This window comes from Sapajus apella, unplaced genomic scaffold (genome assembly GCF_009761245.1).
Source record: "Sapajus apella isolate SASKATOON/1434 unplaced genomic scaffold, GSC_monkey_1.0 scaffold53, whole genome shotgun sequence".
In the NCBI taxonomy this organism is placed as follows: Eukaryota; Metazoa; Chordata; class Mammalia; order Primates; family Cebidae; genus Sapajus; species Sapajus apella.
The window spans coordinates 4,095,193-4,111,290 of record NW_022436993.1 but is presented as its reverse complement, the minus strand read 5'-3'; the positions used below and the strand labels follow the sequence as shown (position 1 = coordinate 4,111,290).

General features: G+C 43.7%; 1 protein-coding gene across 29 annotated transcripts in view; it reads left to right on the top strand.

Annotated features, from left to right (window-relative positions):
• The window catches only part of KIAA1217 (KIAA1217 ortholog), a 495,122-nt gene that overhangs the window by 433,750 nt on the left and 45,274 nt on the right, over positions 1-16,098 (top strand). For 20 of the 29 annotated variants that reach the window (XM_032244105.1, XM_032244082.1, XM_032244104.1 and 17 more), the window contains 3 exons: positions 7,678-7,782; positions 8,328-8,377; positions 14,512-14,678. In XM_032244105.1, coding sequence (XP_032099996.1) covers positions 7,678-7,782; positions 8,328-8,377; positions 14,512-14,678 — 322 coding nt within the window. The remainder of the gene's footprint in view (positions 1-7,677; positions 7,783-8,327; positions 8,378-14,511; positions 14,679-16,098) is intronic. The other 9 variants (XM_032244088.1, XM_032244085.1, XM_032244093.1 and 6 more) reach the window with 1 other exon arrangement.

Sequence of the window (16,098 nt, the reverse complement as noted above, 5' to 3'; positions counted from 1 at the left end):
ATATCACCATCTCCACAGCATTCCCTCTTCACATCTCATTGTCAATTTTCATTCTCTTAACACTTCAGTGAATTTATGAAGAAAGATTAGAAATAGCTTTTTCCTCCAGAGCCTTGTAAATGGAGGAATTTTTGCCTGTATTTTTACAGGTATTCTTAAATTGTCTATCTTCATGCATCATAAGTTAAATACAGAACATTTAGATGAGCCCCTCTTGTTGGGTTACAGTCTCTTTCCTGACTTGGAAAAAGTGCCTAATAAGAAAATCTCCAACTCTGCCTCCTTGAAGATTACCAGAAGGAGAGGACATAGGAAGAAATCAAAGGGGCACAGGGGGCCTTTTCTTCTCCTTTATTGCCCTTGTCTGTCATTCAGAAAGCAATGTCCATGTAGCATAGGAATAGCAATGCTGAAAGAGAGCCCACATGCAATGGGGTCCTAGTCGGGATAATGTCGAAAGTACTCGGGGTCCAACCTAGGTAGGAGGCAGGAGAAATGACCAGAGACTCTTCAAATAGTATCAAAGGTGAAGAAAGTAAGGCCAGGCTGCAGATAAAGAAATGGTTTGTATGAATAAGAGAACCGAAGACAACGAAACATTGCTATACTTAGAGGGGGTCTTGGAGTTTCAGATCATGATTATACCATTTGGAGTTAGAATTCAAGGTCAGAGGCTGGCTGTGAAGATTTTGAGGCTCTATAGTGCCAAATTTCTGTAGGGTTTGTAAGTATGGATGTTGAAGCTACGAAGGATGGCAACTGGGGTGTGGTAGATGGGCATACAGTTCCATGCTGGAGTCATCCAGAGATGGGAGGGGATTTCCTGGATAATGGTAGGGAATTTAGGGATGAGATAGTCAAGAATTCCAGCTGGGTGCGGTGGCTCATGCCTGTAATCCCAGCACTTTGGGAAGCTGAGGTGGGTGGATCACAAGGTCAGGAGATCAAGACCATCCTGACTAAGACAGTGAGACCCTGTCTCTACTAAAAATGCAAAAAATTAGCCGGGGGTGGTGGCAGGTGCCTGTAGTCCAGCTACTCGAGAGGCTGAGGCAGGAGAATCGCTTGAACCCAGGAGGCAGAGGTTGCAGTGAGCCGAGGTCGCGCCACCGCACTCCAGCCTGGGTGAGAGAGTGAGACACTGTCTCAAAAAAAAAATAGTAATTCCAAAGCAGGGGAGATGCTGAAACATTAGACAGAACACAAGATTGAAGTGCTTTTTAGAGGAAACAGAACATACCCAGACTTCTTGCTCATGCCATGAGCATAGGACCCAAGGAGAAGAAATGGCATCGCTGACCACCAGCTACACCAGTGTTTCCCCAATAAATCTAAAGGCCTCAATGAGAAGTTAAATGATTGGGAGTTTGGAGAACAATGTCTTCAGTGACGCAGCTTTTCCACCAATAGGTTAACATCAGGCGAAAACAGAAAGTTCATTGCTCAGAGTCACATTTGAAGATTTACCACAAATTCAGACAATTTGAATTCCATCATTTTGTTGAACTCATCTGCAAACAGAATCTTTAATTACTTTGGGTTTTTTTTTTCCTCATACCAAAGAGTCAGGGCATGAACAAACAAGGGCATAGCCTCGCTTTAAACCTGTTCACTACTGCATCCTGGTAAACGCCCTCAGCACTGCCAAGACTAAAAAGTTTAGTTCAGATTGATTTCTTCCAGGAAAAAAAAATTGACATTGTGGAAAAAAAGGCACTGGCTGGGAAAGGTGATGCTGTGCCTCTGCCGTGTCCACGGGGCTTGCATGTTACCTAGCACATATTAAAGGCTCAAAACTATTTGTTGATTGACTCATTGACCGTGCTACACTTTGTGGGGGGAGAGAGATGAGAGGGAATGAGCAGGAATACAAAGAAAAAAAATGCAGAATTTAGAACTAGAAGCAAATGGAGGAATCACCTAGGAGGGACTCTGAGAAGGCCAGAATATTGTCGTTGTTACTGACTATAGTGGGTTGAGGCCACAGTGACCTATGATCACTCTCACTGTACTCCAGCCTGGGAGCAGAGTGAGACCCTGTCTAAAAAAAAAAAAAAAAAAAAAAAAAGAGAAGTTCTATAAATGGAGTCACTGGCTAAAAACCATCCCCTAACTGGCTAGGAAGGTTAATGCTTCAGACTAGGGACTGATCACGTCAACTCAGCTAGCTGGTTTCAGCCGCCTCCTCTTATATGTCTTCTGGGTATTTAAGAACAAATTCTTTGGGATTCTTAATAGGGAAATCACCAGCCTCATGCGTATTATGCTGTTGACTTGTTTCTTAATAGCTGTTCATACTTAGGTAGACAATAAGGACTTAATTCAGGCTTAGTGAAGCCTCAGTCAGTACAAAGTCCCTAGTCAAAAAAAAAAAAAAATTGAAGGTGAAACTTGAATCAAAAGTTTTATAAATGGGCCAGGCATGGTGTCTTACGCCTGTAATTCCAACACTTTGGGAGGCCAAGGAAGGCTGATTGCTTGAGTCCAGGAGATTAAGACCAGCCTGGACAACGTGGCAAAACTGCATCTCTACTAAAAATATAAAAGAACTAGCCAGGTGTGGTGGTGCATGTCTGTGATCCCAGCTACTTGAGGGGGCTGAGGCAAAAGAATCTCTTGAGCTTGGTGAGTTGAGGCTGTCGTGAGCTATGATCATGCCACTGTACTGCAGCCTGGGAATAGAATGAGACCCTGTCTAAAAAAAAAAGTTCTATAAATGGAGTCATTGGCTAAAAATCATCCCATACACACAGAATTTTATTGCCCTCCCTGTGTTCCAAAGACATAGAGAACAGACCAACACAATATGAATTTTGCTTCAGCTTCACAGACAGACATGGAGCTTGCAGTAAAGTTGTTTAGAGTAGCTGCACTTTTAACACTGGAAACAGCATTTCCCTGAATTTGACTTGCGTTTTTTTATTAATGTTATGTTTGGATCATAAGAAGACTCATTCAGCCAGGCTGACTTAAGACATTAAATGACTAGTTAACCATATACACTAATCACATAAGCATGGTTTGTGGAATGATATAAAATGGTTTATGAAATCATTTTTAAGCCATCTTTTCAACAGTAATTGTATCAGTCCTGTCATACTTTAAACCAAGCAATATTGGCAAGAATGAGCCTGAGGGTCTTTAATATTCTGATGATCATCATGCAAAATTGCCACTGAAATGAAATGACAGGGTTGTGTTCATTTCCCTTCTTCCATTGCACTTTGCATTCCTCCCTTTCAACATTAAAACACACTTCCTAACATTTCATCATGGGAGAAGGCTGCATAAGTTTCCAGTTGCTGTAATTTAGTTAAACCATAAAATTGTTTCCAGATTACCAACCATAAAATGGAAATACAATCTTATTTATGAATTTATAAATCAGAAAATGTCCCAAAAATGAATCCTGAAACCAGACACACTTTGACGATTAAATAGGAGGGGAAATGTTTTCTCATTACCATGTGTCAAAAGAATTGCATTTTTGTAAAGTGGCTTTGGCCAAGACACTAGAGCATATACATGTATTCAGTGCTCAGTGTACTGCCACCGTGGAGAGAACTGCCCTTCTCTACTGTCAAGCATCTGAACTTTCCAGGGGGGATGTCAGATGAGAAGCCACCTGACTCAGTATCTCTGATGCATTGTCTTTTTCCAGGTGGCCTTGCAGGTGACATCCCCTGAAAGAGGCCACTAAGGGAGCTTTTGCTCCCTTCCTCACAGATAAAAACTGGAGAACCAAGCATGTGGATAGCTGGAGTGGATAGAGCTCTTTTGTTCTAAAAGCATCCAAACTCTTATCCCAGGCAGTTCTGCAACTCTGTCAATATCAGCCCTAAAGAAGAATAGGATGTTGTTTGGGGATTGTCTCTCTCTACATCCTAAAACTGTTATCTGGTGGGAACCCAGTGTAGAAGCTGAATACTCACTGAGCCAAGGAATATGCCAAAGGCCTGTCTGCAGCCCCATGGACTCCCATGTGCAGATGACGTGGTCTGTGTTGTAACATTCTACAGTTCTAACCTTGAGGATGAATCAGTGGAGGACCAATGTTCTTTTCTTTATCCAGAATGATTCAGGTGCTTTGTTTCCTTTTTTTGTTTTTGTTTTTTTTTTTTTTGAGACAAAGTTTTACTGTTGCCCAGGATGGAGTGCAGTGGGGCAACCTCCGCCCACCGCAACTTCTGCCTCCCCAGTTCAAGTAATTCTCCTGCATCAGCCTCCTGAGTAGCTGGGATTACGGGTGCCTGCTACCACACCCAGCTAATTTTTGTGTTTTTAGCAGTGATGGCGTTTCACCATGTTGGCCAGGCTGATCTTGAACTCCTGACCTTAAGTAATCTACCACCTTGGCCTCCCAAATTGCTCCAATTATGAATGTGAGTCACCGCACCCAGCCTGTTTTGATTTTTAATGCTGTTGCTCTCCTTTGTTGGACAACATAATGAAATCTGTGGACCAGCCTGGGAGGAGAAAGAAGCCTGACCTAGCTCTAACCAGCATTGTTCTTGTGGCCAGCAATGGAAGCCCAGGACTCCCCTCTGCCATTTCTCTCTTAGCAGAGTCTCATTTAGTCTCTACATAAACGAGACCTAACAGCGGGGCGTGGTGGCTCATGCCTGTAATCCCAGCACTTTGGGAGGCTGAGGCAGGTGGATCACGAGGTCAAGATATCAAGACCATCCTGGACAACATGGTGAAACCCCATCTCTACTAAAAATACAAAAATTAGCTGGGCATGGTGGTGCATGCCTGTAGTCCCAGCCACTTAGGAGGCTGAGACAGAATAGCCTGAGCCCAGGAGGTGGAGGTTGCAGTGAGCTGAGATTATGCCACTGCACTCCAGCTTGGGCAACAGAGTGAGACTCCATCTAAAAAAAAAAGAGGCCTACCTATTTCTTCCATCTCTTAATATTACTGTCTTCTGCATGTACTAAGGTTGTCATCATGCCTTCCTATCCCACACTCCAGCTGGACAGAACCCTTTAAGCCACTTCCTTACCAAAGCGGTCTAGACTCTAAAAATGCCATGTTACCTTTTTTATTCTTAAAGAAATATCCTTTGCATTTGCCTGGGATTGAAGAAGAGCGGTAAACTAGTGCATCTCAAGGTAGCTCTGAATGCAACTCTGTTCTTAGGGTCATTCATTTTATTCCAGCACCACTGTGGATAGGGTCCCTGTGGGATGGATGAGGGCACTGGGCAACTTTCACCTGGGACTGAATTCTCCTGAGGAAATCATTCATATCTCAAGATATGAATGTGCAAGTCTGTGTCTCCCATGTGGCAGGAAGAGTGAGCAACCACCACCCCCATTTTTTCTGCCATACCATTGTGACTTGGGCCAATCAGGTTGAGATTTCCAATGGATATTTACTAACCTGCTTTCCTTATTTGAATTTCTTACAGTTTTTTTCTTTGATATGTGGACTGTTTTATGGCAAAAGGACACCAAGGTATGACTGAAATGCTGTATGGCTGAGAGGTTTAGCACCAACTGGTGTACCTGGAAACATTTGCAAATCACTCCGTGGAGATACGTTTCCATTCGAGATTTGAGATTTCTTCCATTTCTTTCTCACAATTTGAGATCTCTTCTTTCCACTCTATTAGAGCAGAGAGATCATACTATAAATACTTAAATTGTTTGTTTTTTTTTTTCCTCTTTGGTGGATTTGCAACCTTTAACTATCCAGGCTGCATGACTTACATACAAGAAACTCGGTATTGTGACAGACCATCAGTTTTAAACTAAAGAAAATGCATGGAGTCCTGACATCAGAAGCTTGCAATTACAAAATTAAGATCAGTGTTACATACAGCGCTGAGAGTTACATTCCAAAGGTAAAACTCAAGGCCGCAATGCTTGAGTTGGACAAAATTACCCTTGAATATCATCTTGATGGTCATAAAGTTCAGGATACAGATGCACCATCTCTCGAAAAGAGCCCAACTAAATCCGCTGGCTTTTTGTAGTGAAAGAACAGACCGTCATTACTTTTTTTCTTTTTTTTTAAGACCAAGTCTCATATTGTCACCCAGGCTAGAGTGTGGTGGCACAATCTTGGCTCACTGCAGCCTCTGCCTCCTAGGTTCTGGCGATTCTCCTCCCTCAGCCTTCCAAGTAGCTGGGATTACAGGCATGCACCACCATGCCCAGCTAATTTTTGTATTTGTAGTAGAGACGGGGTTTCACCATGATGGCCAGGCTGGTCTTGAACTCCTGACCTCAGGTAATCCACCCACCTCGGCCTCCCAAAGTGCGAAGATTACAGGCATGAGCCACCATGCCCAGCCAGACAGATCATCATTACCTTTTTTACTAAGTATCCGATAAATTTGCCAGCTTGTATTTAATAGTGTAAGAATATACTGTTTGCAGCACAGGAATCCCCATCACTGACATACACAGAGGCCTGTGAGACTGAGACCCACAGTGAGGAATGGGGTCCCCTCTCTTAGGCTTCTTCGAGGACGCTCACTCATGAGGAATATCAGCACAGGTGATGCCGATGCCATTTAAATTTTTCCCTCTCTCCTTTTCCTGCTTTAAACTACGCATGACTGAATTCACTCAGGTGACATAGGACTCCTCTCTTCACTTAGTTGTATTGTTGTTTTTAACAATGTGTTGAAAACAATGGCAACAGTTCAGTGAAACGTCCATTGTCTGAGGTCTAGAAATGTGAGCCTGTTTTGAATGCCAGTTACACCATAAAGACGCATCAGAGAACCCTGAAGAGAGAGGAACGGTATCTGTATATAGGAAATCATTGGGGAGTCTTCCATTCACATCTTCAGACGACCAAGCTGTTAGGGATATTCGTTTTCCTGTGTGATTCTGTGAAAGCCTTCAGGCCAAAGTTCCTATGACATTAGATCCAACATCATCTACCTTCAAATACATGCGTTTCTTTTTTTGTGTGATTTTTGTTTGTTGGTTGGTTTTTTTTAGTTTTTTTGAGACAGCGTCTCACTCTGTTACCCAGTCTATCTATCGTTCAGTGGCGTGATCTTGGTAGTAGAGAGAGAGTTTTACCATGTTGGCTACGCTGCTCTCAAACTCCTGACTTCAGGTGATCCGCCCACCACAGCTTCCCGAAGTGCTGAGATCACAGGGTGAACCACCACACCCAGCCAGGTTTCAGTCATATTTCTGCATGGCCTAAAGAAGAGATATGTTTGTGTTGCCCTTCAGCTGTGACACAAGTGTTACTATCCACACAGCAAACATCTCCACCATTTACACCAAAACCACTCAGCAGCCTTCCAGCTGCGGTATATGGCATAGAAATGTGTGCAGCTAGGCAAGACCTGGCCTGAGACACCACCAGTGCTAGGGAACAGCCCTGTTGTGCAAGGTGAAATAAAGAAAGCAGGGCAGAAAGACTCAAACACAGGGTGCGCAAACAGGAGTGCTTCCGAAGGAGATGGGGTTTGCATTTTTCCCAGAGGCTTCTGTTGGTTCATGCCACTGGCTTGATACAGAACAGTGATCATGAATCTTGACCTCAGCTGGGGATGTGAAGGTTCTTCATGTTCCTGAACCAGGTTGGGTGAACTTCCATGGCCTTCTAGATGGTACCTTTTATAACCCTCAGGTGGTTCATTCACCTGGACAAACCGGTCTGAAAGTCAATAGGGCTTTAACAAACAATTCTCTTGTTTTACAGAGAGAGGATGCAAGCCATGGAGAAACAGATTGCCAGTTTAACTGGCCTTGTTCAGTCTGCGCTTTTTAAAGGGCCCATTACAAGTTATAGCAAAGATGCGTCTAGGTAAAAAAGAAGAAAGCCAATGATAAAAATAATTCAATCTGTTTCTCTTTTAATCATTAAGATAATTCATTCATTCAAATCTGTTTCCTTGTAATCATTCCAAGGCTTAAAATATTCACATCTCTATGAATCATGGGCATTATTATTATTATTTTTTTGGGTTGTTTTTTTTTTCCTCCTTCTGGTAATTCTTGGTCGAAGTTAATACTTTCGCCCAAGAAGGCAAAGGGGCTTCCCAGTGCATGTGGCTTCATGGACCACTCACCGTGCAGTGCCTGCAACCACCAGCCTTGCGTGTCCACGTCGCCGTCATCTGAAAGTCACGAGTGAGCCTGGCTGCATTCCACCCTCAGTGTCAGGTGCACACCTGGGAAGCCTTTTCCATCCTGGCCAATTGTGATGCTGATGCTAAAAGACCTTCATTGCTTAATCCCATCACTGCCAATTGCTTCAAATAGTGAACGGAATGGGCTTTTTTTTTAAAAAAAAAAAAAAAAAAGGCATTTTGGAAACTGCATAGCTGACTCTCTTTTTCTTTTATTCAGCGAGAAAATGATGAAAACCACAGCCAACAGGAACCACACTGATAGTGCAGGTAAGTGTTTTTGGAGCTGCAGGAGGCCTGTGGCCTGCCTGGGATGAGCCCTAGCTGGTCTCAGAAATGTTTAACATTTTCCGAAGTCACTTATTTGGTATGATGTCAGAGGATTCCTGGATAACTCCTTGCATGCCCACACCTTTCCTGCTAATGCCGAAATTTCAGATTTATTCATTACTTCAGGGGGCAAAGCACTGTCTCTCCCTTCAGTTTTCATTCATTCACTCACTCATTTGTTCATTGACATGACCATACAATGGGCATCTTGCAGACACAGAGTGGCCTACCTAGAACTTGGAATTCAATGGGGAAGAGGGAAATGGGACAAGTTGTTTTATGTGTTTTGAGTGTTTAAAATTGCAGGATAAATATTTCACCAATAGGACTAGTGTATACTGAGGACATTCCCTGGAGGAAATGACACAAACTAAGCCCAGAAGGGTGAAGAGGGCTTAGGAGAAAGAATGGGTGGCCAGACAAGGGAATTTAAAATTGTTCTAAGTGCAAAGTGCAGCCCTTGGAAGGTTGTACACTGGGGAAGGACGTCAGCCCAACTGCAACGTGGGGTTGGATGAGAAGGGACTGTAGCAGTAAGGAATGACCAGTGTTCAGGTGGGAGAACTACTTGGTCTAGGGCCTGCTTTTTATTTTATCTTTTTAACCTCGTGACGGATGATCAGGCCTGCTTTTTAAATTCCTGCATTCCCCAAAAAGAGAACTCAGTTCCATTAGTAGCGCCGTTCACTAGCATCCAGGGCTTTGCAATGAATGTTTGATCCTGCAGTCTCAAGCCAGGCCTCTGCAAGAAGATGAGGTCTTCCCTCCCATCGGGTTAGAAATAGAAATCCTTAGCAGGAACACATTCAGATACTAAATTACACAGAAAGCATATGGCAAGTTGGGTGAAACCCCAAATTTAGGGAAGCCACGTGTACTGGTTTTGTGCAGCATGGTAGAGTAGACAGAATTTGGGACTTAAGTTTAGGGCGCTGTTGGTCGTGGTTCTCCTCTGGCTGAGCACAGTTTAGCTACAAGGCCAACAGGGCCGCTCTGCCAGCATTCCTGATCCTGACAGGATTTGTTGTTTTGCTTAGAAATCAATCAGTGACCTTGGCCGAAGCCAGAGAATTATTTCACGGAAATTGCTTAACTTGTCTTCAGAGCAATTGCCAGTTTGTTTTGGAGATACTTAATTCATTCATTTTTTTAAATTTATTGTAAACTTAGGGGAAAAAAAGGAAACTACTAAATACTAAAACCTCCCATCCTTCTGTAATCCCTTCTAGAAATGATTCATATGGGAGCGCACTGCTCTAATCTATATGTATGTGCTATTTTTTCCTTTTTTTTTCTTGCTTTTTAGAGAATAATAATAAATATGTAGTGAGTGCTTCCTGTGCACTCATGCATTCACTCATGAACCCCTTACCGCCAGCATCCAGGGAAAGGTACAATTTTTATCCTCACGTTCCAGAGGTGTAAACGGAACACAGGCCAATACACGTGACACACACCATCATAGTGCACAGTCCCGTCATTTTAACTCCTTCTTTTAGGTTAAGATGCCCCAGTCCCTTTAAAGATATATAGGTTGTTTCATTTCTTTGTTCTAAAAAATCTTGTCAATTTCTTTTGAAATGTGGAGAAAGGAGCCAGTGTCATTTCCTCAGAGACATTTCCCAAAGTGGAATCAGTGAGTTCAAAGGAACAGTTCAGTGGCACCGGTGACATGCTGCTGGTTTCCTCTTCTGAATGGCTGGGCTGATTTGCAGCGCTGCTGGCAACACGCCCGTGGACTCACTCCCCACGTCTCTTCTAGGTTTGGACTTTCTTACGCTAACGTATCAGGGAGAGATACTGTCCACAGGGGCTTCATTGCTGTAGCAGCCCTGTATAGTACACAAAATATAATAATTCTTCCAGAATCCTAGGAAGTAAGCTACAAGACAAGTATTATCCCTGTTCTGTGACAAGTAAACGGAATTATAAAGAAGTCAAGGAACTCATTTGGCTGAGGGTAAAGGAAAACCCAGACTTTCTGGTTACTTTAGGAATGTGTAGTTTACTGTGGAAAGAGAACAGAAGAAACTTCCCATCTCAAAGGCATGCCATGGGGTTTATACTGTGCATTAGATCATTTAACACAAAAACCCTGTAAGGAAGAGGTCATTACCCATATTTTACCTATATTTTACTTGAAAGGAAACAGAAGCTCAGGGAGGTTAGATTAGTTATTCAAAGCTACACAGCTAGTAAGAATGACAGCCAGGCCAGGCATGGTGGCTCATGCTTGTAATTCCAGGACCTTGGAAGGCTGAGGTGGGAGGGTTGCTTGAGGCCAGGAGTTTGAGACCTGCCCTGACAACACTGCAAGACCCTGTCTCTACAAAAAATGGGCGTGGTGGTACATGTTTGTAGTTCCACGTACTTAGGAGGCTGAGGTGGGAGGATTGCCTGACCTGAGCCTGAGCCTGAGAAGTCAAGGCTGCAGTGAGCCGAGATTACTGCTCTCCAGCCTGAATGACAGAGCAAGACTTCGTCTCAAAAAAAAAAAAAAAAAAGACAGCCTGACTGGCCGATAATTGAGTAGATGCTGATGTCATTGGCTAAAATTAGGCCCATATCATAATGCACATTGGAGACTCAGAAGCAGGCAGGGCAGGAGGGGGCGAGGGATAGAAAACTACAAATGGGGTAGAAGGTACACTATTCGGGTGATGGGTGCTGTAAAATCTCAGACTTCACCACTATACAATTCATCCGTGTAACCAAAAACTAATTGTACCTCAAAAGCTGTTAAAATAATATATATATATATATATATATATATATATATAAAAATTGTTTGTATAGTGGTGTATTTTATATATATATATATATATATATATAATATATATAAATATATATATATATTATATATATTTATATATATAGATATAGATATAAAATTAGGCCCATAGAGACAGAAAGGTTTTTTTTTGGGAAGACAAGCAGAAATAATGAATTTGACTTGCTAACGGAGAAGTTCAGTAGTGAGGTGAAGGCATTGGCATGTGGATCTGAAGATAATTGTGTGCTGCAGACGAGGATGAGGGAGACTTTGGCAGCTGGTGGTAGCAGAAGTGACCTCCCCATGTCCACCAAGAAGAGAAGCAGACCCAGGGACACAACACAGTAGGACTTAAAAGGTTAGCAGAGGAAGGAGTTAGAAGAGAGTGACAAAGACGGAGCAGCAGAGAGGGAAGAAGATGACGGAAGGTTTCAAAGTGACCGAAAAGAAAAGAAGTGGCTGACAAAGCTCAGTTTCACATTGAAGCAAAGTCATGTCAGCCCAGGAGAGAGTCCACACGGTTGACAACTAAAATATCGCTGAAATGAACATAAAGAATCATTTCAGGGAATGATGGAGCTATTACCTGTACTAAATATAGTGGATTAAGAGGATGTGCATGTGAAGATATTTTTAAAATGAGTGTAGATTCTATAAGGAAATTTGGTTGTTGGCTGGACATGGTGGCCCATGCCTGTAATCTCAGAACTTTGGGAGGCTGAGGCAGGAGGATGGCTTGAGGCCAGGAGTTCAAGACTAGCCTGGGAAACATGGCAAAACCCTGTCTCTACAAAAAAAATTAGCCAGGTGTGGTGGCATGTGCCCATAGTCCCACTTTGGGAGGCTGAGGTAGGAGGATCACCAGAACCCAGAGAGATTGAGGTTCAGAGGATTGAACCACTGCACTCAAGCCTGGATGACAGAGTGAAACTGTGTCTCAAAAAAAAAAAAAAATTGAGTTGTGAAAGATATTTTCTCAAACCAGTTATCAGGGTTCAAAAACAACTGGTACCCAGTCTTCAGCCTTCCATCCGTGGAATAAAAGATTGAGGGGAAGGAGGGACATTGGTGCTCTCAGGAGAAAGAGGAAAAGCAAAAATGTGTGACTTCCTTTGGCTGAGGAATTAGCAGAACAGTTCTTAGTAGCAAACAGAAGGTAGCACAGTGTCATCTTTGTTGGAGAGATACCTTGTTATCAGAAATGATGTGGTGTGTTGTGTGTGTGCACGCACATGTGTTTGCACACACACCCACATGTGCCTATGTCTCTCTGTATAGGGAGTGATGATAAAGTAATTTGACTGATTCTATAAGGAAACTTCCAATGGAGTGTGGTGAGAATCACTGACTTTGGAAGGCACTGTTAATTCTAACATGCAGCTGTCATTGGAAATGTTACCAGACTTGTTTTGCATGTTTTGCTTGGTATTTTCACAGTTGGAGAAAATCCTTTTGAACAATGGCAGAGATGGCAAACATTGCTCTTTTGAGTGTGATTTTGATTTGAAGGGTGGAGGAACTGCCAAAAGTTGGTCAGAGCCATGACTGGTGATGATATCAGTGACCATTTATGCTTAGAAACATAACATGGCCAGGCACTGTGGCTCACGCCTGTAATCCCAGCACTTTGGGAGGCCAAGGCGGAAGGATCACCTGAGTTCAGGAGTTCGAGACTAGCCTGGCCAACATGGTGAAACCCCGTCTCTACTAAAAACACAAAATTATCCGGGTGTGGTGGTGCACACCTGTAGTCCCGGCTACTAGGGAAGCTGAGACAGGAGAATCTGTGGCCGAGATGGTACCACTGCGCTCCACCCTAGGAGAGAAAGAATGAGACTCCATCGAAAGGAAGGGAGGGGAGGGGAAGGAAGGGAAGAAGGAAAGGAGAGGAAGGAAAGGAAGGAAGGAAAGAAAGAAAACAAAAAGCTTGCCATCAGTCTCCTCCAGCTCCATTGTCAGCCCTTTAAAATGCCTTCTGGCCTGCTGCTCTGCTTCCTCCCCAACGGGACCATTAGAGGGGCTGGAGACTGGCCCTATCCGGATGGTCACTCAAGAATGAAGAGCATGGGCACCAGCAGCATCAGTGTGGCCGAGGCCAAGCAAGAAAGAGGACAGTTGCAGGGAACTCCCTGGCTCATAAGCATACCACTTTGAGCTCCACTGAGGCCTGGCTGAGTTGTGTGTGCTGGGGAGGGAAAAGTTCCTGAAATGGCTGAGGCAGGATAGAAAAACAGGCTACCACCACGCTATAACCACTCCAGGGTCTGCAAGTGGCCAGCAGTGCTCTGTCCTGCAAGGCCAGCTTGGCCTGTGACAAAGCTTCCACTTGACTATTTATAGGAAAGGGAACTGGGGTGGGAGAGTTTATTAGTAACATACATCCAGGCTTTACTCTGGGCACCTGTTCCATAGAATCACCTTGTCCTTTCTAGAATCTAGCCTTTTTTTTCTTACCAAAGGAGTTGTGTGCAGATGCCCTCCTTCTTTTGATTTTGGAAATCTGAAGGAATTTGGGACCGTACCCAGTTCTTACTAGTTTCCCCTTTGTGATTGGCCGAATCTCTGCCCAGAAATAAGTTGCATGTCCTTAGGTTACATTTGCCACGCAGAAAATAGTCACATAAGCACTCTATATTAGGTCTTAGAATTTTAAAATTATTTTCTTCTATTATAATATTGCAGATATTCAGTATGCAGATTTTAAAAATACAAAAAAATGGCCAAATGCAGTGGCTCACGCCTGTAATCCTAGCTCTTAGAGAGGCAGAGGCAGGAGGATAGCTTGAGCCCAGGAGTTCAAGACCTGCCTGGGTAATACAGTGAAACCTTGTTCTCAAAAAACATAAATAAGTAAATAAATAAAAATTAGTTTAAAATAAACCCTTATATTCGGATACCACAGGAGGAGATACCTTTAACACTTTCGTTTTATACACTTCTAAGCTTTTCTCTGTGCACACCTGTGTGTTAAAAACAAGCTCTTCCTCCAGAGGTTAAGAAAATAAAAAAAATTTAAAAAAACATAAACGAGATTGATCAATTGATAGATCAATCCATCGGTAGACAGATGGGGGCACAGACAGCTCTGCAGCCTGCCTTCCTATGGCACTTTCTTAGTAAATTTCTGGAATGTGATTTTTGCACACTGCATACTATAACACTACATGATATATATATGCATACTTTTTGTAATGACGGAAATGGGCCTTTTTAGAGTTACCAGCTATCTGTATTGGGATGGGGCGTATAGCTTAGACTTTCCTTGGTGGCTTCTGAGTTCTGTGCTGCACTCTTCTCATAGGAACGCCCCATGTGTCTGGTGGGAAGATGCTCAGTGCTCTGGAGTCCACGGTGCCTCCCAGCCAGCCTCCACCTGCGGGCACCTCGGCCATCCACATGAGCCTGCTTGAGATGAGGCGGAGCGTGGCGGAACTCAGGCTCCAGCTCCAGCAGATGCGGCAGCTCCAGGTATTCCTCATGCATGGCGGCCTCTGTCTCGGTTGCCCTGGGCTCTTCCTACCTTCCTTTTCCTAGGGGCTCCACGAAGACCTAGAAAATGTAGAACCGTAAGAGCATAGCTTCCTATCACACACACAGTCCAGGTCTAGAGCCTTCGCTGCAACTACAGTCAATCCGTAACCACTTCTTTAAGCTGGGCGTGCTTTTACGCAGGAAGAGACTCTTGGGCATCTCCTTTTGGAGAAGAGCCGAAAGGAGAGGGGCCCTGGGGAGCGCGCCGACAGCCAGCGAAGGCTGCCTCCTGACAGCTTGTGGGCTCTATCCTCCTCCACACCGTACAGCCACAAAGGTGGATAGTCAGCCAAGCCCTTTCTTTTCTTTTTTTTTGCAAGGATCTGTGATGTATTTAGAACTATGAGTTTAGAAAAGAAGATGAATTCATAAGGAAAAAAAAAGCTACCATGGTGATTAGTTAAGAAAAACATCTGCATTTCATTCGGATACTGTGGCCATCCTTCCCTTGCTCTGTTCCATTGTTAAGGAATATATGAACTCTATGGGAATCAGTGTAAATGACCCTTCAGGTCACGAATCTTGGTCAATAAATCCCATAAATCTGCCAAAGCAGAATAAGCTGTCTCCTGGTCCTGGATAATAAGGAGGTAGAGGTGGGCATCCCTGTGTGGGACCACTCGTTTGCTTTGTGCGCCTCCTCCCACCTCCCTGCCCTGGATGGTAGGTTGGGCATGGAGGATATGGCACTGGCCTGGGCTCTATGCAGGCATCCTCCCTGACTTCCAGAAGCTCATAATCCAAATATTGCTAGAAGATGGGGCCAGGTGCTGTGACTCACGCCTGTAATCTCAGCACTTCGGGAGGCCGAGGCAGGTGGATCATTTGAGGTCAGGACTTTGAAACCAGCCTGGTCAACATGATGAAACCCCATTTCTACTAAAAATACAAAAATTAGCCAGGCATAGTAGTCTGCACCTGTAGTCCCAGCTACTGAGAAGGCTGAGACACCAGAATCACTTGAACATGGGAGGCGGAGGTTGCAGTGAGCCGAGATAGCACTGCTGCACTCCAGCCTGGGAAATAGACTGAGACTATGTCAAAAAAAGAAGAAAGAAGAAGAAAGAAGAAGAAGGAGGAGGAGGAGGAGGAGGAGGAGGAGAAGGAGGAGAAAGGAGAAGAAGAAGAAGAAGAAAAAGGAGGAGGAGGAGAAGAAGAAGGAGAAGAAGAAGAAAGAAGAAGAAAGAAGAAGGAAGAAGGAAGAAGAAGAAGAAAAAGAAGAAGGATGAGAAGAAAAGGAGGAGTAGCAGAGAGAAGAGAGAAGAGGAAGAAAAATATATCCAGGATCTTGGAGCAGCCATGGGATGCAACCTCCTGAGACTTTTCCTCTAATAGGAAAAAGGCTTCCAGTCAAAGT